The following is a 24,160-nucleotide window of genomic DNA, read 5'->3' as shown; positions in this document are numbered from 1 at the left end:
TCTCCATATTTGAGCAACTCAAGGCCTTTGAGCATGCTGTTTTCTGATTGTAGGTGACTTATTTGTGCGGTATGAGTATCTTTTACCTGTTTAAGTATGTGATAGCGTTTTCATCGTGGATTGATGATCACCCATTAACCTCACTCTATTCCAAGGACAAGAAAACTCAAGTGCATACTAATCCAGATACCTGTATCAACTGGGACAGGATGCCGGGGGAGGAAAAGGGCAGTAGAGGAAGGGACTTAGCTGAGCAGGCCTTTTTCAAAACGGTAGTGCCGGCGAAGGCGGAGATTCATTGGGACGGAGAAGGCAAGGAAGAAGCATAGTAGGGAAAGGGGATTGACAGACAAGAGGGATTGGGGGTGGGCTGTTTGCACCTTAAAGCAAGTTATTTGTTTTACTTTGGTGACTGCCTGCGAGCCCATCGCATCTCCTATGCAATCTCTACTTTTTGTTTTGTTCTTGCATTGTTTGCCTTCCTGCCTGTCATCCTCTGTTCCTGTTTCAAGACCTGTGAGAGGAAAATCAAGCAGTACCTCTATTGTTCGGCTCAGTCTACAGGGGGAATAGTGAAAGTTTTCTCCTGATTCCAGGTAAAATAGCTGTCTTTTCATGGCGTTGACTACAATACGTATCTTGCATGTTTGTTATTGGTATTATATCAATATTTTAAAATATCTCAACTCAAGTAGTTTAATAAGATCTGTTACATCTGTAAGTGAGCACATTAAATGTTCGTGTACTGTCGGACCAGCTGCAAGATCTTAGAATGCATGTCTGGAATTTATTGCCTCTCTGGACTTAAGAGGTTGTGCTCATGTGGTGCTGGGTGCACTGTATGTATTGTTACAAGAAATACAGAGCACACTCTTACAAACTTTTAGTGCACGAACATTCATCACAGAACAATTGACTTACAGTAGTATATTGATTGTGTAAGTTTTAAGTTTTTGAGTTAAATTTTAAGATTTTGTCTGACAGACTATTGATTTCTGTGTGCTTGAACAATCAGCAATCAGCTTGACTAACCTCGAGCAGATTTCTGTGACAGACGTGTTATTTGCGTGACACATGATATCCTCCGACACAAAACCCACTATCTTATCTATTGTACATTCCGCACTATAGTGCACACCTGACTACAGCCTGTACCACCCAGATATAACAAAATTTAAGAATAAATACTCATGTCGCAGACTATAAGTGTATGTCTACACATTTTAATGTGGGGTTTCCATATAGAAATGTTTCAAAGAAAGATTTGTTTGATCTAAAATCTCTTGATTAACCAAACTAAAATCTTCAACACACCGAGGTGTGTCCTTCTCATTCATTTGCCAAACACCAACAAGTCCACTGGTGTTCTTGCGGCCAGACTTAAACCATATTAAACCCAACTTTTCAAAGTAGGTTGTTAAAATTACAAAGAAGAAAAATAACATCCACATTATCTTGATTGCTTAAAAGCAGATGGAGTCCCTTTTGAAATCCCCACAGTAACTTGGGGCTAAAAGCTGTTAGCACTAGCCCTAGAATAACAGCTTCCTCGTAGAACACTGCAGTTGTCTGTTCTGTCAAACCACTCATGGCTAGCCTTACCTGGTATTTTGTAATGTAACCAGTCACCAGATGGATCTTTCTTCGGTGATAAAATTACTTGAGTGCTCAATAAAACAGCTAGCCGTGTGTTGGCGCCAGCATAGTTTTCTTGTCATAGCAAATTGAGTATAACCATCCTTTTAAAATTTGTCTCACCACCCATGGTTACTCATAAATGGTTCCCCTGTAATGGCACCAAGAATGTAACTGACCCCTATTGGCCGATAAAATCCCGTGAGTGTTTGCTGAAATCCAACAAAGTGGGCTAGCTTTGTTGGCACTAACAATCTTGTGCCATGTCATTGCAAACCATGACTATCAATTATTTCCAAATATGGGATTCATGCATGACCAGACACACTGTAGAGAAACTATCGGTGCCAGCCAGGATTAGCGATCAGGCAGCATAGAATAGGATGTCAACATATCCACACTCACAAGTGTTTTACATAATACCAGGTTCCACACCTCACACGACTGATTTGTGTACACTTCATCAATCCAATCACATATCATTCTGACTCTCCGCCCCTCCTTTTTCTCCTTGGTCATCAGGCTCCCCACATGGTGTCAACCGGAAAAAGTATCTGAACCTTTTTGAATTTCTGCATAAAATTACCATCAGATGTCATCTGATCTTTGTCAAAATCACACAGATGAAAATACAGTGTCTGCTTTAACTAAAACCAGCCCAAAGTTATAGGTTTTCATATTTTAATGAGGATAGCATGCAAAAAAGGCAGAAGGGGAAAAATAAGTAAGCGAACCCTCTGCCTAAGGAGACTTGAAGAGCAAATGAAACCAGTTTTTACCAAACAATTTAAGTCAGGTATGTGCCCAATCACTAATGAGTGATTTAAAGCTGCCCTGCCCACTATAAAACACACACCTGGTAAGAATTGTCTTGATGAGAAGCATTGTCTGATGTGCATCATGGCTCGGTCAAAAGAGCTGTCTGAAGACTTGCGATCAAGGATTGTTGATTTGTATAAAGCTGGGAAACGATACAAAATTATCTCGAAGTCTGGATGTTCATCAATCGACACTCGGAGAAGTTGTCTACAAATGGAGAAAGTTCGGCACTGTTGCTTCTCTCCCAAGGAGTGGCCGTCCACCTAAGATGATGCCAAGAGTTCAGCGCAGAATACTCAGAGAGGTAAAAAAGAACCCTAGAGTGTCTGCTAAAGACTTACAGAAATCATTGACACTGTCCAATATATGTGCACACATCAACTATATGTAACACGATGGCCAAGAATGGTGTTCATGCGAGGACTCCACAGAGGAAGACACTGCTGTCTAAAAACAACGTTGTTGCTTGTTTAATGTTCGCAAAAAGGCACTTGGACACTCCACAGAAGTTGTGGCAAAATATGTCGTGGACTGATGAAACTAAAGTTGAATTGTTATGGAGTAACATACAACATTTTGTGTGGAGGAAAAATGGAACAGCTCACCAACATCAACACCTCATCCCCACCGTGAAGCATGGTGGAGGGAGCATCATGATTTGGGGCTGTTTGCTACCTCGGGGCCTGGACAACTTCCAATCATTAATGGAAAAATGAATTCAAAAGTTTATCAGGATGTTTTGCAGGAAAACCTGAGGCCGTCTGTCAGACAGTTGAAATTAAAAAGAGAATGGATGCTGCAACAAGTCAATGATCCAAAACACAGTAGGAAATCAACTACAGAATGGTTTCAAAAGAACAAAATACGTGTTCTGGAGTGGCCAAGTCAAGCCCATTGAGATGCTGTGTCATGACCTAAAGACAGCGATTCATGCCAGACATCCCAGGAATCTGACTGAGCTACAGCAGTTTTGTAGAGAAGAATGGGCTATGATTAGTTCTGATTGATGTGCCAGACTGATCTGCAGCTACAGGAAGCATCCAGTTGAAGTTATTGCTGCCAAAGGGGGGGGGGGGGGGGGGCACAAAATGTTAAATGTTGTGTGATTAAATGTGTTGGTTCACTTACTTATTTTTCCCCCTTCTGTCATTTTTTGCTTTCTATCCTCATTAAAAACCTATACGTGTTGGGTGGTTTTAATTAAAGCAGACAGTTTTTTCATCTGTGTGATTTTGACAAAGATCAGATCACATTTGATGGTGATTTTAGTTAGAAATGTGAGAAATTCCAAAAGGTTCAGATACTTTTTCATACCACATGATACCACGGTACAACTAGCTAACAATAGCACCAACATATTCATAGTGTAGGCGTTCAATGTATTTCTTGTTGTTGTTTGTTCTTGTCTTCTGTCTCTCTCTCTCTCTCTCTCTCTTTCTCTTTTTTTTCTGTTCTCCCATAACCCCTTCATTTTTGCAGCTTTCTCCTAATAAATGAAACACATTGAATAATCACAATGGGAGTATGTCATACGCCAATGTGATACATTAAAACTGTGTGTATATATATATCTATATCTATATATATATATATACTGGACTGTCTCAGGAAATTAGAATACATAATATTCTAATTTTTTGAGACAGTCCTGTGTATATATACAGGACTGTCTCAGGAAATTAGAATACACAATATTCTAATTTCCTGAGACAGTCTATTTTTACCCGTCACTTAAATTTTTAAAATGATGATAATGACATTGTGGTGACCCTTTGTTTGGCATAATTCACCTTCCGTACTTGTGTGTCCATTTGGTCGAGCGCGTTACCGGCTACGACACAGTCACGTGACAGAGACACTTAAGAGCCGCGCGCGTTCCGGCTTGAATAGAGAGTTCACAGAGAGCAGCAGAGCTACAGCGGCTGGACACAGCAATTCGAGCTAACAAGACTCTTAACATTGCATACCGCTTCAACATATTCAATAGTATTTAGTTTTCATTCATTTTAAATTAATATTCTGTCCGAACAAGCTTAACAGAGAATCCATACCGTGCCATCACACATCAAGCAGATGAATATGTAACTTTTTCTCCGCAGTGACAAAAACAGCTGACTGTGTCCCCAGTAGGTAGGCTACATATGGAAAAATGAAATTAACAGTTCACCTGCTGTGGCCTGAACGCAGTCTCACACCCTCCTCCTGGTGCGCATGGACTTGAATTGCGTGCCCGCTTGTGTAGTCCCTGTTTTTTTCACCTCTTTTATCAACACCATCGTCATTTTGGGGCTTTTTGAAGAAACTTCGGACACTCAGTTGCCTTGACATTTTTAAGAGTAAGGCCAACGATGTCATGCATCAAGAGAGACAATAGCTAATTAATATGCTCACTCGCCACCCTGTGGTCTGGGGTGTGAATTGCAACCTGTCAAAATGACAGATGGACTTCAGTTTTTTCTGTCACCGTTTTAAAAAATCGGTCAATGACGGAAAATATTCGGTTAACGTGACCCCTGATATATATATATATATATATATATATATATATATATATATATATATATATATACACACAGTGGGGAGAACAAGTATTTGATACCATTGGGTTTTCCCATTGGCAGTGTATCAAATACTTGTTCTCCCCCACTGTATATATAGTTTTTTTTTTTTAACCTGTCCTGTTCAGCTGTTTCACACAGAGAATGGGAATCTGATATATACTGTATATATATATATATATATATATATATATATATATATATATATATATATATATATATATATATATATATATATATATATATATATATATATATATATATATATATATATAATGTATATATTGCGGAAAACACAGACAAGACTGAAAAAGTAGCAGTTTCTGCTCTTGCACTCCTCTTTAAAAAAAACTGCTGTGTCTTAAGCCAAAACAACTGTTGTATTTGATAGAACAATATGTCTTTATGCTGCCATAGCAGATTCATGGCGCATTAAGCCCCCGAACTATTTTTAATTTGTCTGTTTTACCCTGAAAACCCCTGTTTACAGACGTTGCGCAACCGCTTTTGTTTCAACTCAGCCATAAAACTAAGGTAATTAATTATATTTATTATTCAAAATGTCTGTCATTTTTAGCTTAGAATCATTAAATGATGTCTAATATTTCGTTTAAAAAAAAAAAACGACTTCAAAAAATTATTCACTTGCATATTTTAAACTTTTAAACAAATGACATCACAATGAAAAAAATGGCGTCTGTAAAAAAGTCACGGATATGTACCTCATAACGATCGCTTAATTGTATTTTTTTTGTTACTGTCGCATTTTCTTCGATATGTTAGATGATTAATAATCGATCCAAAGAAAGAAAATTTTGAAAAAAAAAAAAAAAATGTTTACAGGGGTAAATATATGAAAAAGAAAATCTCCTTGATGTCTGCGATTTCTGCATTGCGACCCTTGTTATATTGCCATGTTTCACCTATAAAATTCCAAAAAAAATCCAGCTGTGGGCATTCACAACTGTGTCTTGACACTCAGTGATACATGCTACATGGAGTTGGATCGAAACAAGGTAAGTAAGCGATAATATCTCGTTAAAGTTATGGTGTCTGTAATTCTGCTCTCACGTGCTCTCGTCTCCAGATAGGGTTTTGCTGTTTAAAAAACATTTAAAAATATATATTTTTTAAAATGCCCTCCTGTTCAAATTTTTTCTTCCCCCAGAAAATTGAGAATTTAAGCTTTCCAATGATGTATCACTCATGCATATCGTATATGTATATGTATATATATATATATATATATATATATATATATATATATATATATATATATATATATATATATATATATATATATATATATATATATATATATATGTATATGTATATTAGGGCTGTCAAAATTATTATTATTAGTCGTAGTTGTGAGATGTTTATGCTGTATGCACAATGCAATGCAAATTGCTATTTGTGCTCCACACATATTTCGGTAAGGTTTCTTTCTTTTAGTGGCAATTATGTGTTTCTTGTTGTATTTTGGGTAAGATATGTACAGAGATATGTATTTTATAAAGGCTCGTGGACACAGGCGTTCTTTGGACCGCGCCGTTTATTGGCAAAAGCTTCTCCTTCACAACAAACATAAGTATCGTTTAGTGAAAGTTCATAAAAAGAAAAGCACTTCAGTCTATAGTAATGAGGCCCTATTCTCACAGTTTAACAACAATGCAAAATGAACTGGCATTCCATATCAAAATAGCTATGCAAATACACTCAAAACTAAGACTTTGGTCGCTCTGTTCTTTTTATTGTTATTTTTATTCTTATTATTATTATATTAACTCTACTTTTGATTGAAAATTTTACAACTTTTATTAAAACGAAAACATGAAGAGGGGTTTTAATATAAAATTACTATAACTTGTAACTATAACATTTGTCTTTTAAAAACTACAAGTCTTTCTATCCGTGGATCGCTTTAACAGAAAGAATGTTAATAATGCCATTTGTGGATTTATTGTTACAATAAACAAATACAGTACTTATGTACTGTATGTTGTATGTATATATCCGCCTTGTGTCTTATCTTTCCATTCCAACAATAATTTACAGAAAAATATGGCATATTTTATAGATGGTTTGAATTGCGATTAATTGCGATTAATTACGATTAATTAATTTTTAAGCTGTAATTAACTCGATTAAAAATTTTAATCCTTTGACACCCCTAATATACACACACACACACACACACACATATATATATATATATATATATATATATATATATATATATATATATATATATATATATATATATATATATATATATATATATATATATAAAACCACCCATAGTTAGCCTTAAATTGTTCTGTAATGGAATTGCAAGTACCATCCAGATCATCTGCACCAAAATATAAAAATGTGTTTTCTCGCCAACTCTTCCGCAAACCTTTGTGTCAATAACTTAGAAGCAAGTTTTGCACCCTCTTCCTCAAAATTAGACAAACCAATTAAAAAGGGTCTACATCTTTCAGAAAAACTAACCAAATCCACATCTTCAGTATCCAGGGTGCGTAACTGTTCACCATTTCAGGCATATGCAAAATAATCTGACTTTACTTATGCAAATCTAAAACAAGATCAAAATGTATCGTTTATCATTATTTACTTGACAGTTCATCCATTCACTTATGTATTTTATTTACAGTATTGTAGTGGCTATGTTTTAGGCTGCAAAAAGTGAATATGAATGAATGAATGAATGAATGAATGAATGAATGAATGAATGAATGAACCGTGATTAATCAGGAAAATTTACCCTTCCCCAAACCTTCACCATAACATAAATGCACTGGATTCACTTCGGTTATTCACACTTACGGTATTGTCTTCACAGCTACAGTCCATGTCCCATCATGACACTCGTTTCCCAGGGTGAAGAGGAGGAACTATGACGAAAAATTTTCATTTCTGTCAAGTATCACCTACCAGCCTTAGTTCTGGCCTTTGTGTTGGCTTATAAGAGTGGACAAGCAGCACAAGGCACAGCTAAGCAAGCTGTCAATATTTCTCAGCCTCTACATTTAAGCCGCCATGACTGAGCTAGTGACATGCAGAAAAACAAAGAAAGGGATGTCTCAAGATGAATCTTGCATGGGACAAACTATGACTGGGGAGTCTTCATCCAGTCCAAGGGAGACTGATATATTGGAAGATGAGGATGATGTAGCAGCTACCTCTTCAGAAACGCCAAATAATATGTGCTTCCTTTCTACTGAGAATCCGCCAGAAGAGCCAATATTAGTTTGTGCCGACCTTAATAACAGCTGGATTCAAGAGGAAATCAAAACTGAAAATAACTTTGGATTAAATGGAAACAGCTCGGACAAAATGTGGAAAGAGAAGCCACCACCTTTGCTGACTCCTCATTCATCAGTAAGAGGGCACAGCGGCAAGAAAGCGGCACAGAGTAGTCCGCTGGAAGAGATGAACGTTTGCAGTGTTTCACAAAACTCTGATATTTTAGACTCTTTAGAGTCAACATATGCCACAAATGTGTCATCTTACCAAGATGCAGAGCTAGCTTCGTTATCTGTGGACGTAGATGACTCAATAGAGCAGCTGAACCAACTGATACTGGATTTGGACCCCACCTTTGTTCCTGTTCCTACTGGTTGTTCCCTCCTGTCCCAATCCCACTCCCTAAAAGAGAGAGAGCTAAGTGATACTGGAAATACTCATCTGACTGGTAAGACATTTCTTACTTTTTTCGAGAATGTAAATGAAACTACTTGGCCTGTTTAGAAATTCTGTCGCTTTTAAATAAAGGGGTGTGTGTCAGCCAGTTGTTACTCTCTTTACCAACCTAAACTGCACTGATCCAAACCACTTGATTGAGGCGTACGTATCCAATCGCATTCATATTCAATTATTTTCTCTTACACCCCTGCACCCCTAGGAAGACGTAAATGTTTTGCACCCCTCCCCCCACAACTCTCTGCCGCCACTGTAAATAGTATCATTCGTCTATAAAATTATTACTATTAAAGGTACACCTCTGCCTAACATTGTGTCCTTTTGTGTATTAAATTTAAAAAAGTTACATACATCAACTTACAATAAAGTATAACTTTATTAACATTGTTTTGTTGGTAACAGAAAATACTTAAATTGCATCATTTTGCCTGAATAAAAAAAAAAAAAAAAGTCACATCCAATCTGTCAAAATACACTCTACATTTTTTGACCATTTGATACTGAAAAATAAAATTTAATAAAATGAATAAATAATGATGAATTGGAATTGATTAGTAACATAAACTCATGAGGACAATATGCAAAACAAGTTGACCGAAAAAACAAAAATGAATAGAACAAAAACCACAGTGTCAATGGAAGTTGTTGTTATTTTTGCTGCAGGCAGTATTAGCTCCTTTGCTATATTGTGGGGTTATTTTGCACTGAGCATGCTAAACAGTGCCAGCTGGTTTACTGATGTAACACCAACAAAGTGGGACGATTGTTGGCAATATTCGTCACGTTTTCGATTAAAAACAATCAAGTGGCTTATCAATGAGATTGGGGTCTAATGACTTTAAGTGACGTCTTAATTGATTTGGTTTCCCGCTGTCTGCTACAAACATTTTTAGACACAGTAAACAAAGTGGTCTTTCCTTGTCTCCCACTGTATTAAAAGTCAAAGCCAAACGGGCCTAAAACGACGCATTCTCGACGGCCGGGGGAGAACCGGAGGGTGGTCGTTGTGACGCTCCCAAGCCGAACATGGTGCTTCTCGGGTGGAAACGTGAAAAACCAGAGAAAACAGTGGGTCGCTGCGGGATACCGGGTTGAGCCCAGCCCGAAAGCGGCGCACAGCTCTTCCTATCTCTTTGGTGTGTGCTCTTATTTGGTTAAAAGATAACTGCGCACACTTTGAAAATGAGAGCGCCACTGCCACTCACTGAGTGGATGTGCAATGACACTTTGTTCTAGTACAGCAAAAAAGTATGTTCACCGAAGTCACATGCCCCCCCCATGGGGGCAAGCCCCACTATTTGAGAAGTACTGATATACATTATCCCAAGACACACATATATCATAACTAGTGATGCTTCTTACTTTCAAAAACTAACTTTTTAAAGTTACTTGATTAAAAAGTAACTTACTGTAGTTATGATAGACTACTATATTTTAAAACCACATAAATTGGTGTGAGGGAAGTCAAGGCAAATTTCTTTGTATATCACAAGTCAACACATGGTAATTTAAAGTGCTCTACCTTAAAATCCACAAGACAGCTAAAAATATTAATACAAGTAAAGACACAAATAAATGGAAATGAAGCAGAAGTCATTCATTCTGTATTTGAACAGTAAAAGCAATTAGGCCCGCAATTAAAGGAGCTGTTTGAGCACACCTCAGACCTTTAGGTAATAACTGAATATTTACTACTACACTACAAAAACACACTTCCATAAAACTAGCTAAATTCCCCTTTTCCCAGTGTATAGCTCCTCGAAATACCGTATTTTTTGGACTATAAGTCGCAGTTTTTTTCATAGTTTGGCAGGGGTGCGACTTATACTCTGGAGCGTCTTATGTGTGAAATTATTAACACATAAACTTGTTAGCATGTTCTTTATGCTATAGTTATCTGAATAACTCTTAATAGCTATGTTACATTAACATACTGGCCACCTTTGCATTTCGTTGTTCATGCATCATGTAACATTATCATACTGTACACTTATTTAGCATATTGTTCTCTTTTGTATTTTTATTTTAAATTGCCTTTCAAGATGACATATCTGTTCTATGTGTTGGATTTTATCAAGTAAATTTCCCCCCAAAATGCGACTACTCGGGTGCGACTTATAGTCCGAAAAATACGGTAAGTGAAATTATCTGCCTGTGCTGCAAGTAAATTTTACTCACTTAGATTTCTTGAAATAAGAAAAATAACAAGCTGAAAATAAGCTTAACAGACTTATTTTAATTGACAAATCAGTATTTTAAAAAAAAGCTTTCAAAACATTATTTTATGGCAATTTATTTGTTCTTTTTGCAGAAAACAGGTAATCGGTATTTATAAAGCAAAGCTGTTGTTGACACTCATAATATGTATATAATATATATAATTTATCGCTGAGATTCTTGGACAATGACCATACATGAAATGGTCTGTATTATATGTTTCAGTCAGATTGTTTGTGGCAGGTATTTGCAAGTGATTAGGAATGCTTTTGAAGCTAGACAAACATGATGTTTCCTGTTGTGTTTGAATGGAACCATCCTCTTGGTCTCTTAAAGTTGCATTCTTCACACGTTACGTACTTAATGCTGATGCATTACGAATTAATTACATGTCAGCAGGAAGAAGAAGAGTTTTTCTTTCAAACTATTATATAAATACACATATACTGGATGTTGAACAGGACAGAGATTATGGAGGTGTTTTTCTCTTGGATGTGAGATTTTACTTTGCAGAAACCTGTTTTAAGTTATTTGTCCATCAGCCAAGACAATTAGTCCGTGGTAAACCGAACCTTCATCCAGCAAAGCCTAAACAATGCACACATATGGAGAACATGCAAACTCCACTCAGAATTTCCCAGTGTATTTACAGTGGTTTCTAGTGATGTCTCAGTATTTTAAGTGAATAATAGGAGCCGATTTTTTAGGCTTTCTCGTTTTTTTCCCCTGCTTCAGCTGTCATTTGATTGGTCAAGATATGTGGTAGTGTCTTAGTGTCCTCATTAATCAGAAGGAAAGGTGAAAGGTTACAAACACTGTCGGTATACACATTGGAGCAGGAAAGAGACAAGGAGCCTTTTCAGCCAATTTTTTGCTTATTGTCTGACGCGACAAAACAGAACATCTAAATTACTCACAAAACTATGGCTGTTTGGTAAACTAGCTCCCATGTTTGCTTCTGTCTTCAGTGTAAACAGAGCTTGTCAGCAGAGACAAGCTTAAAATGAAAGCTTAAAAAGCTAAGAAAGACAATGCAATCTTTTTTTTAAATTTATTTCAAATGTCCAAAACATTGAAGCAAATATCCTCCTACTTGACGTAGTGGTATCTGTGGACCTAGCCATTCTCTTTTCTCTTTTGGGTGCATTCTGGTCTGCTGCCGTCCTTCAGCTTGAGATAAAAAACTGATCTGCCTCAGCAGGGCCTGAGTCGGTCTCATTTTCAGCCCCAAAGTTTCATGCCACAGACCGGCCCACTTCATATCATGACCTACCAGAAATAATGTAATTATAATAGTTTTGCCGAGCGAGTAAACTCTTTAATCGTGATTAATCGCATGCTGTCCATAGTTAACTCGTGATTAACAGCATTTTATTTTGGATGCAAAAATGAAAATATACTGTAATTTCCCAAATGTAACGTGCTTTTTTCCCCCCAAAATCAACTTGTAAAATCATGGTGCACATTATACACGGGTACAAGGATGGAGACAGAAATATATATATAAATATAAAGACCGATTTTTGTCTTATAGACCCTACCCACGTGACGTCACAACTCCGCTCTCCTGAATGGTACCGCCCACCTGTCCGTCAAAACATAGTGTTAACCTGTTACGGCTACGTACATTTCTCCTATTTACGGCGTGTTTTTCTGCTCCTTAACATTAATAATCAAAATGGTGAAGGCGTGTGTGGCTGTTGGTTGCACTAACAGAGAAGATGGAAGGAGAGACTTGAAGTTTTACCGTATTCCGAGGGATCCAAAGAGAGCGAAATGGACGGCTGCAATTCGACGTGAAAACTGGGCACCAAAAAATCACCACAGACTATGTAGTAGTCATTTTATATCCGGTAAGATGCATTTAAGATATACTTAGAGGGGTTTGGGCTGACAAATAACCACAATTAATTGCGAGGCTAATCGCTGACAACATACGACGTAGTACGACATAGTTTCAATTTCAAGATGTTTGTGACTTCCCTTTCTTCCACCATCGTTATTTTTTGAATAATATTTAGCTGGTACCAAGTGAAAGAAACTGGCCTCGTCTACGGGGCTGACAAATAACCACAATTAACATCATTGCGAGGCTAATCGCTGACAACATACGACGTAGTACGACATAGTTTCAAATTCAAGATGTTTGTGACTTCCCTTTCTTCCACCATCGTTATTTTTTGAATAATATTTAGCTGGTACCAAGTGAAAGAAACTGGCCTCGTCTACGGGGCTGACAAATAACCACAATTAAGATCATTGCTAGGCTAATCGCCGACAACATACACGTATGTATGTAGTGAGAGTGCTATCGCTAAACCATATAAACATTAAAAGCCTTAACTCCATTGACAAACGACATGAAATACATTAGACTTGACAGTGGATGTTAGCAATAACAAAAGATTTTGAATTGAACATTTCGTAACTCACCTTTCCAAGCACAAGATAGAGTCCTGCCGAATTTTCGTGGACGAGGACCTGTTTCACCCAACCAGCAACGAAGTATTTATAAGCCTCCAAGCTCTTGAAGTTTTTCATATTTTCATGAGAATAGGCTGATTTAGTGTGGACAAGATAATTGTAAATATCTGCGTAGCAGATGTCAGGCAGACAGGGCGAAGACAGTGGGTCGAAAAACATCGATTTGGGCATCAAATATGGATCTGGCGACTGTATAGAACGAAGCTTTTCCTCATAACGCCTTTTATGCAACAGATCCAGTGAGTTTGCGGCATCAGAAAGCACCGGGTCTTCCATGAAATGCATTTTAAATTCCGCCATCAATTGAAAACAATGCTAATACAGAGTCAAAATGACGGACAAGTGGGCGGAACCATACAGCGAGCACGTGGTTTTGTGACGTAGGTGGGTAGGGTCTATTGACACAGCCATGTTGTGTTGAAGAAAACGTATGCGGCAATCCGTTACCGACCATTACGGTACATGACGTCTCCATTTTGTTTCTGATTGGTCGAATGATTTTGTCTGTGTCAAATTCTGCTCTTTTCACTTTTCATAAAGCACAGAATTTAGTTTCTTTAACTCATTTGAGTCAATGTTTATTGCAACTCGGCAACTCGGACCACAACAAACGTAACACAACACAGACTTCCTGGGTCCGTCAACTATATGTGTCCCTCGGGAAACACACAACCAAATAACAATAGTTCCTCTTGTTAAAGTCTACAGCGATGCGCTCTTTCCGATTTCCGACTTCAGTCCTCACATTTATTTTACCGTATCAATCCATGGAAGAAGCATTTATTCATCATGATGAAACGAGCAAGTTATATAGCAGCCTTTAAAAGAAAAGTCAATCTGTTTTGTTTTCTCCTGGATTCTGCTAAGTTGTAGAAGTTGTCAGATCATAATATTACCGTACATATTGTCAGTTTACGGTAATGTTTTGAACTACCAATGTGCTATGCTTGTGCTGTGTTTCACCAGTCAGTAAAATGACATTCTGTATCTGCTCTGTTTTCTTGTATTCTTCTATTTATTGGTGCTAAAATTAGGGTGCACGTTATACACGGGTACAATAATTTCCCCTAAATTTTACAAGTACATTTGGGGTGCGCCTTATATTCGGGAAATTACGGTATTTTAATTTTTAAATACACCTGTTAGGACAGGAGTTGAACAATAATCTTAACTCACACAAATCAAATTTAAGCTTTATTAGAAACAAGAGTTGGGCAACTTTACACTTGTAATGATGAATTAAACATACATTTTCCCCAAACAACTAGAATAAATGGTTGAATAAATCGCTAGCATGTCCCCTCACAGTTTTTAGATCAAGGGTTCAAGCACAGGTACAATCTATAGTACTTGTATTTTTTATATATAATGTTACACGCATATACTGTATGTTCTGTATATCTAAGCATATACACTACTACTCACAAAAATGAGAATATCCTGTCAGATCAGCTGTCTTCCCCATGCATGTCTTAACTCTTCTGAGCCAACTCAAGACTTGATTTCTTAAAGGTTCAGGACCCATTTGCAGGTCTTTTGAATTACACACGTGGCAACTGTGTACAAAACTAAAGCGTTTCATCGTATTATAAGTTTTTAAAGTTTGTGGTTTTAATATGATGCGAAATCTTAATCAGAAAAAAAACGAGGAACTGCATGAGATGTGTAAATTTGCATATAAAGGCTGAAATTGTAAAATTTGTTGGTTTAATCTTTTATGTTAAATTGCCAAAATACAACAACTTTTACCTGATATTCAAATTTTTCGGCTAGTACTATGTATACTTTGGTGAAATATATAACATTTGTTATCGTTGTTTTGATATTATTTATGACATAAAATTACAACAACAACAACAACAAAAAAAGAATATTAAAAAAAAAAAATATATATATAAAATGATTGAACTCACCTAAAGAGCTGTCCCCTTAGTGCTTATATAGTCCAATCCATATTTTGGGTTAAACGCCAAAGTTTAACGTTTCAAATCAAAATCAAATCAGATTTGTTTCTATAGCCCTTTCAAAACCCCTAAATGGCCTCAAAGTGCTTTACAACAACGATAAATATAGTTCATGATGAATAAAAGGCAGGAAAGTATTATAGTATTTTTCGGACAATAAGTCGCAGTTTTTTTTATAGTTTGGCAGAGGGTGCGTCTTACACTTTGGAGCGACTTATGTGTGATTATTTACGGTCGGGTCGGGCCGACTTCTATCTCGCTAAGTTTTTTAAAAAAAAAAATATATATATATATTCATATATTTATACTAAAACGATGTATGGATGTTAAATAAAATAAATAATTGCGGTTGCGAGCGGAGCGCAAAGTGCCTAGATCCTCCAGAAGGATCACATTCTTTCATTCTACATGTTCATTCATAGTTTATCCGTGCATTGTAGCTCAATAAATGGTAATAAATGTCACAATCTGCCTCAGAGTCCCACATTTTAGGTTAAAAAAGTTACATTTTGCCTTACCCGGTCACCTTTTGCTTGTGCCCGCCTATTGTGCGTGTCGCGCGGCCACAATAGCTGCCTACAGCACCAGGAGGCTCATTGCTGTATTTTCATCAAAATATGCTTGAAAACAATCATAATGGGTCGCTCCAAGCTGCCAGGCGGGCTCACGCTCATCCCGCTGCCTCAACGTGCTCCGTTTTTGCCATTAAAACACCAGGATCAAATCAACAGGATGATAATCTCTCCCAGAGCTGGCTAACATAGCGCACTGTGCGTTGTCTTGAATAACCAAACTATGGGATGCGGGAAGGGCCATAATTTATTGTGCATTGAAAAAGATTGACAGCCTCACAGGGAGTTTGTGTTAATGCAGTTTTTAACACATTTAACTGACAGCTTTATTAATAATGTATATTAAGACCAGCCCTCCTGGCCCAAACTTCATGACGGCCCAGCAGGATTTGTCCGTTGCCTCAGAACTTTTGGATTCATTGCAGAATTTATGGTTTCATCAATCACAGTACGATTTTTATGCATGATTACATTTCAGATCCAAATCTGTCTGAATGACTTCATTTGTCTGCCTCCCACGCTGCTGCTATCTTCATCTTTCAGTTTATCGCTTTATTCATGTACAGGCTGGAAACGGCAGAAGCATATCAGTGATGTAACTGACTACTCTAGTATGAGGATGCACAACAGCGATCTTCATGGTCTCATGTCAGGGGGGGAAGGACCTCAAAACATGCATGGGGGTACTCCTACCCATTTGTCATCACAGGTAAAAAGTTAAGAAGCTCATCTCAAATCCTGTACTGTATATTAATGGGAATGACTGATCTTAATTAGTTATCCTTCAGCAAAACGACAAACAGTTAAAATAAAAGGTGGGTAAGCTAGTTTGTCACACCAGTTAGCCTCATAATAATGGTCCCCTTCAATAATGTTCAACACACTCATGATAATGACCACAATGTAGGATGATCCTGTTAAAAATGATCTAAGAATTATTAATTCTATAAGAGCATGATTAACTTTGGACTTAAGTCGAGCCTCCAAAAATGTGATTATCATGAATACACTACAGTGGTATGAAAAAGTATCTGAACCTTTTGGAATTTCTCACACACTGTGTCTGCTTTAACTAAAACCACCCAAACATTGATAGGTTTTTATATATTAATGAGGACAGCATGCAAACAATGACAGAAGGGGGAAAAATAAGTACGGGAACCCTCTACCTAAGGAGACTTAAAGAGCAATTGAAACCAATTTTTACCAAACAAAGTCAGGTGTGTGCCCATTCAATGATGGGTGGTTTAAAGCTGCCCTGTCTACTATAAAACTCACACCTGGTAAGAATTGTCCTGATGAGAAGCATTGTCTGATGTGCATCATGGCTCGGTCAAAAGACCTGTTTGAAGACCTCCAATCAAGAATTGTTTGATTTGTATAAAGCTGGGAAAGGATATAAAACCATCTCTAAAAGTCTGGATGTTCATCAATCGACAGTAGGAGGAGTTGTCTACAAATGGAGAGAGTTTGGTACGTTTGCTTCTCTCCCAAGGAGTGGCAGTCCAACAAAGATGACGCCAAGAGTTCAGCGCAGAATACTCATTGAGGTAAAAAAAAAACCCTAGAGTGTCTGCTAAAGACTTACAGAAATCACTGGCACAGTCCAATATCTCTGTGCACACATCAACTATATGGCCAAGAATGGTGTTCATGAGAGGACTCCATGAAGGAAGACACCAAAAATGTTCCTGAATCCATTTTCAACAATTTACATACTGTATATATGGCGGAAAACACTCAGGTGACTTGAAGTTCCGCTATGAGACCCCGAATTTGGCCAAATTTCAAAATTGTCCGATATGCATGTTTGATACATCACTGGAAAGTTTAAAATCTCAATTTTCTCGGGGAAGAAAAATTTTGAACAGGAGGGCATTTCTAAAAAAAAAAAAAAATTTAAACAGCAAAACCCTATCTGGAGGTGAGACCAGCAGAATTAAAGACGCCATGACTTTAACGAGATATTATCGCGTACTTATCTTGTTTCGATCCAAAAACTCCATGTCGCATGTATCACTGAGTGTCAAGACAGAGCGATGCAGAAATCACACTCATCAAGGAGTGGTCGAGATTTTCTTTTTCATATATTTGCCATAATAAACGTTTTTTTTTGTTTTCAAGTTTGCTTTGTTTGGATCAATTATTTATCATCTAACATATCAGGGAAAATGCGACAGTAACAAAAAATACAATTTAGCGATAGTTATGAGGCAGATATCTGTGACTTTTTTACAGTCACCATTTTTTTCATTGTGACGTAATTTGTTCAAAAGTTTAAAATATGCGAGTGAAAAAATTTTTAAAGTCGTTTTTTTTTTTTTAAAAACAAAATATTAGACATCAATTAATGATTCCAAGCTAAAAATGACAGACATTTTGAATAATAAATATAATTATTTACCTTGTTTTCATGGCTGGCTTGAAACAAAAACGGTTGCGTGACGTCTGCAAACGGGGCTTTTCAGGGTAAAACGGGCAAAATTAAAAATAGTTTGGGAGCTTCATCCGCCATGAATCTGCTATGGCAGCATATAGACATATTGTTCTATCAAACACCACAGTTTTGGCTTAAAATACAGCAGTTTCTTTTAAAGAGGAGTGCAAGAGCAGAAACTGCTTTTCCAGTCATGTCTGTATTTTCCGCCATAAATATTTTTTTGACTATTGTAACATACCCTTGTGGGACTAATAGTCTCAATTTATAGGATCGAGTTGTGAAAAAAATAATCGAGCAAATTAGGACCGCCACATTTTTGTCCGGCTGTCACGAATGGTCATTATAGAATTTATACACAACACATTTGCGTAGTAGGGTATAGCATTTCTTTAAAAAAAATTTTTATTTTAATATCTTTTAGGGATTTTAGGTCAGTTTTCAGTTGTGTCTTCTTGAAGATGGCTGCCATGAATAGCGTGCCTGTTTACACTAAAACAGTCTGTACTAACACACATCACAAGACCGATATTTTCTGGTGTGCATGTGTTAGTGTGGTTTATCACCTCATTAGTCTGAAAAAGTATCGATTTGCCTTGCCCTGTCTTATTATGTCCCCTGTCCTTCTTGTAGCTGTATAAGCAGAACTATTTGGACTACAGCGGACCAAGTGATAGCTTTGAATCTGTCCCACCAACTCCAGCCTTTCCAGTGTCTCCTCCAACACCTTATGGCAAGAAATAATGGAGTTACCTTACTGTGGGTGTGTAATGCAGTGTTTTGGAATATTATATCTATATTTTTTTCTTTCAACAGTCGAACAGTTTTCAGACTTTTCTTGTATCAGGACTGGTGGTCAGCGGGCCCAACACAGCTGGGCACAAGGTAAACTCTCAGAGTGTGTGACTACTTATGTACTGCTGCATGCATATAGATTTTCTGCTTGACTGTCAAGGAAGTTAGAACTCAAACATATGCTGATGGCTGCAAGACACGGTTCAAGAGATTGCTGGAATGTTGTCTTTGCATAACACACAGACACACACACCCCTACACACCCCCATATACACGAACACACATACTCCTGGCAAGGATATTGTTGCCACTGGTCGACATACGGGCATTAGTTTGTTTTGGGCTAATCATGTCTATAGTTGAAGGCAAAGAAAGGTTGTGTTTCTGTGTTTTTTTATTTTATAAAATGTTTATAATTGTCTTACAACATTGATTTGTACTGTGTCAAGAATAGGAAAAAACATACAGGTAATGAGTTCCGTTCTTACGACATAACCTGAATTTCCGCGTAAGTTGGATTTAACCCCTTAAGTGTCCCCAAATACCCCTCGAATCTCAAAATAACTATCCAAAAACACTCGCCTCGGTCAAACATTGGAGGTTGGAGCTAAGTCCTAGCTAGACAGAGAGGTAAGCTCTAAAATGACGACGTTAGACGTCCATTTGGTTTGCTGACTTTATTCAGCTACTCATGACATCAAGATTTGCAGAAAGAAACTAAAATAAAAATGAAATTGAATCATTTTCATCTTCCATAACAGCAATTCAAATTTATGTTTGTGTTTATAACTAGCTGTGATACAACAATAACAATCCACACAAATGATTATCATGTATCAGTTGGCGTCCACACATCATCAAAAACAATCACATAAACTCGCCCCAAGTATTTGACCACAATTGAAAATGACAAAAATAAGTGAAAAAGGTGTTTTATACAGGCGTTGCCTCTGTGGATGCTTCACAAGCAACAAATCTGTGCGCAGGCTTGCAGCTGTAAACTATCCCCTCTCTCTCACTCACTTGGCTGCGCGACTTCTACATGTGTGCAAATAGGCTCTTCCTCTTGTGTGCGTGTGCACTCTTCTTCGTGTGCGCAAATACGTTCTTCTTCGTGTGTACATGCGCGCTTACTTGCATGTGAAAGTACTACCTGCTCTATGCTTCCTGCCCCAAAATAAAAGTGTGCATCACAAAACAAAAGTCAACATTATTAAGAAAAAGAAAAAAAAAAAAGAAAAAAAAAAAACGACTAGAGACAAAATGGCGGAGGAGACTCTCCAGGGTCGTAAAATTCGAAATCATGTAAGTAGGGTACATCGTAACCTGGGGACTACTAGTATCAGGGGTTTGTTTGAAAAAAAAAAAAAAAAGAGATTATTTTGGAAAATTTACTTCAGGTAGTTTGTATACAAACAGTTAAGCGACTACCAAGCGAAACATTTCTGAGCTACCCGTTTGTCTGTAAAGAAACTGCTCTGAATTCTACCACATTGAGATGTAAGCGCATGACTAATTCATCTCTTAACACCAAATTTATTTAACCCATTTTTGGCTGCAAGACTGAGCGAAGATTTAGCATTTTCAAGCAATTTCTGGACTGTACTTTATATTGTAATCCTATCAAAGTCAAAATCTATGCTTGAACAGAAGTTGAACAGAATGTTGTAAGCACATGCTGAAAAGTGTCACAATGTTTTTAGTGATGTAGCATTCGTCACATACATTAGAGTAGAAGAAAAGTCTAATTTGGCGGCTTTAAGGTTAGGTGCTCTTTGCATGAGTGGATATGCACCAGGTCCACACTCTAGGATGAGCCAGGGCCTCGCTTTTCAAATTACGCTGCACTCCTGGGGCATTTTGACAAAAAGCATGCCACAGGCTGAACAGCTGATGCTAGCTGGATGTCTAATAATAGTTTGGTATGATAAAGGAAGACCACTGCTGACAGGATGTCTACGCACATCCTGCTCTGGGAGGCCATGGGTGATATGATCTTTTGTTGCCGGGACATCCGGGCAGTGTCGAGATGAATATATTGTCAGAAATGCACTTGAAGCACTAAATAACAACATAGAGTTGCCCACAATCAGTACAGTATTTGTCAGACAATGAGGTGCACCGGATTATAAGGTGCACCTTCAACGAAGGATTTTATTTCCATACAGAAGTCGCACCTGAATATAAGGTGCATAGTGCATAAAGGTACTGCATTTTCCATTTGTTCTTTGCATCTGGTTCTCCTGTCCCGTACCTGAGAGCACAAACTGACCACTATGGAACCATCGCACAAGCCCTCTGCCCTAGATGATTTTAACGTGTAGAAGGGGACCTCACTCAAATGTCTGGTGACATTGCATCTTTGATCAAGATTGGCTGTCAGCATTAACAACTCCAGTAGCAACAACAGCAGCGAGTTCAGATGATCCAGGCACTCATTACACTAGCAAGCCAATCTGCACCACTCATAACAGAACCCAATGCTCCAGTCATTGACACCCCAGCGGCACCGTCCTCAGTTCCTGCGCCCCAGAACCTAAGATTGGAAAAGTTGAAAAATTTGACGGTGACCCAACCCAGGTGTGACCATTCATGACAAGCTGCCACTTTGGACCTTCACAACAGAGGGGGACAGAGTGGGTTATGTAATCACCCACCTGACTGTTAGGGCTCGGCTCTGTGGAACAGTTTGTGAGGCAAACACCAGCCTCTGCCACCCTCAGTTCATTTGCAGAGGAGATGATTGAGGTGTTTGACCTGGGCTCTTTGACCTCTGAGACATTCCATGCACTCATGACCATCCGTCAAGGCCATTGGACAGTGGCAGACTATTGACTTCCGAACCCTGGTGAGCTGCAGCTCTTAGAACATGGAAGTCATGGTGGATACCTTCTATCACAGACTGGTGAATTATATCAAGGATGAACTTGTTTCCCATGATCTGTTCAGCACCCTCAATGAAGCCATTGACCTCACAGAGAAAAGGGACATCAGAGCCTGCTAGCTGCCCGTAGCCGGAGCGCATCTTCTGCCTTCCCCAGTTGACAGAATGCCATTGAAGGACCCCATGGCCATTCTCCCAGACTCCTGTGCAGTTGCTACTCTGACCTGGGATATTGAGGAGCAGTTTAAGCAGCTATCCGAGATATTGCCCCTCTAACCATCTCCTTGTTCCTGATAATCTGAGATTTTAGGTGATCCAGTGGGCTCTTGAATCTCACCTGGTTTGTCATCCCTGTGTCACACTCGCCATTTACCTGTTCTCCCAGCTGTTCTAGTGGCCATAGTTGAGGAGAGGAGTTGAACAAAGACGTTCCTGATGTGGGTCTGTCCAGCCGACTTGCCCTCCACCTGTGCGCTTGCCCCTGACTCTGAGCCCGAACCATTGCCATCAGATGGAGAATCCTCCATCAGCGATGACATGATGAAGCAGGTACCCTATGGTGATGAGGCCATGGACACTGAAAAGTGCTTTAAACCAAAGATGTTATTCAAAAGAATTGGGTAAATTGATTACAGGTTGGAAGAACAAAAAAAAAAAAAAACTGTTCCCTGACGAAGTGAGAGGTAGCACTGTGGTTCACAAAGAATGGGATAAACTGTCTTTTCCTGGGAGAAGGGGTTCTGTGGTTTCTGAAATCTACCATAAAAGTTATATTTGGACATGTGGAAGGCTGTAATCTGATAAAATCAATAAAAAGTACCTGCGATAATTTAAATGTTAATCCAGTTCGAGTGATCAAATTGCGGATATATCATTAACTCATTAACTCCCAGCCATTTTCACCGGAGAAAGGCCCTTCGCTCCCGCTGGCCGTTTTACTGGATTTTGACTGATTTTGCAAGGCCCACAGAAAATTCTGTTCTATTGCTATATAAACATGGAACCCACCAAAAGAAAGATAGATAGAAAATAGTTCATATCTTTTTCCATTCTTTAAAAATCAGCACTAGAAAATAGCTTAGTTTGAGCAATTTTCCAATTTCAGATGAAAAAACAGAGAAATTCAGCTTTTTGTGAAAGCATACATTTCAAACATAACTTTGACTTTAACACAGCTATTTTTCGCTTATGTGACATCCCAAACATCCGAATAATGTTTTCGTTCTACAAAATAACAAACAACATGACAAATAGAGCTTTTGATTGCAAAGTAACAGTTTATTTACAGATAACCAGTGTTGGGAGTAACGCCATTATAAATAACGCCGTTACGTAACGGTGTTTTTTCAGTAACAGGGCAATCTAACTAATTACTTTTTCCGCCGTTAAAATGCCGTTACCGTTACTGACGGTCAAAAGCGGTGCGTTACTTACTCTGAATAAATTGAAGAAACTACCAGCCGTGTCGAGTCGACCCTCTGCTCTGTTGATTTGTCATCCAAGACTTGGGGTGCGTTCAGCTTCAAGAACAGCGCACGTACTTCTGACTCCAAGCTGTTTGTCCCTGCTCATTCAATTAGACAATGCTTTCCAAAGTTTGGTAACGTTTCTGTGTTTGCTACACCTGATGCTAGCCACGTTCCCATCTCTCACTGTCAGCCAGCAATAATTCTGCTTCCATCTTGAGGACGGCAGACGCTTTGAAGGTGATGTGAATTGTCGGGAAACGAGCCTACCTGAATGCCCCTCGAGAGATGCGATGGAAGTGATTGTGATTGGCTGAGGGTTAGAGTCATATGCCGTGATAAGCCAATCAGAGCCGGTGATTTCACAAGCAAACCAGAACAGCGGGTGCGGCAAACACACACATGCAAAACAGATGCCCAGGGTCGGGATGGCAGAGCATTCAGAAGAAAAATTGTCCTTTAAGAGGTGGAGATATAGACACTATTTCAAGTTTGTCAAAATTAAAGGAAAGAACCTGCATGTAATGTGTAATTTATGTCCCGGGGCAAAGCTTTTGTCGACATCTGTGGTAAGCAATTCAAATCTGCTGAAGCACCTAACAAGTTAACTACCTGTCTGTT

General features: G+C 38.2%; 1 protein-coding gene across 2 annotated transcripts in view; it reads left to right on the top strand.

The window, feature by feature from the left end:
• Positions 1-53: 53 nt before the first annotated feature.
• Positions 54-24,160, top strand: part of tns3.2 (tensin 3, tandem duplicate 2) — a 71,497-nt gene continuing 47,390 nt past the window's right edge. For both annotated transcript variants that reach the window (XM_057841168.1, XM_057841167.1), the window contains exons 1-5: positions 54-596; positions 7,861-8,712; positions 16,524-16,666; positions 19,028-19,127; positions 19,211-19,279. In XM_057841168.1, coding sequence (XP_057697151.1) covers positions 8,058-8,712; positions 16,524-16,666; positions 19,028-19,127; positions 19,211-19,279 — 967 coding nt within the window. In that variant the 5' untranslated portion in view covers positions 54-596; positions 7,861-8,057. The remainder of the gene's footprint in view (positions 597-7,860; positions 8,713-16,523; positions 16,667-19,027; positions 19,128-19,210; positions 19,280-24,160) is intronic.

This window comes from Corythoichthys intestinalis, chromosome 7, assembly GCF_030265065.1.
Source record: "Corythoichthys intestinalis isolate RoL2023-P3 chromosome 7, ASM3026506v1, whole genome shotgun sequence".
Classification (NCBI taxonomy): domain Eukaryota; kingdom Metazoa; phylum Chordata; class Actinopteri; order Syngnathiformes; family Syngnathidae; genus Corythoichthys; species Corythoichthys intestinalis.
Note: the sequence above shows the minus strand (reverse complement) of the source record. Positions and strands in the feature narration are given on the sequence as shown.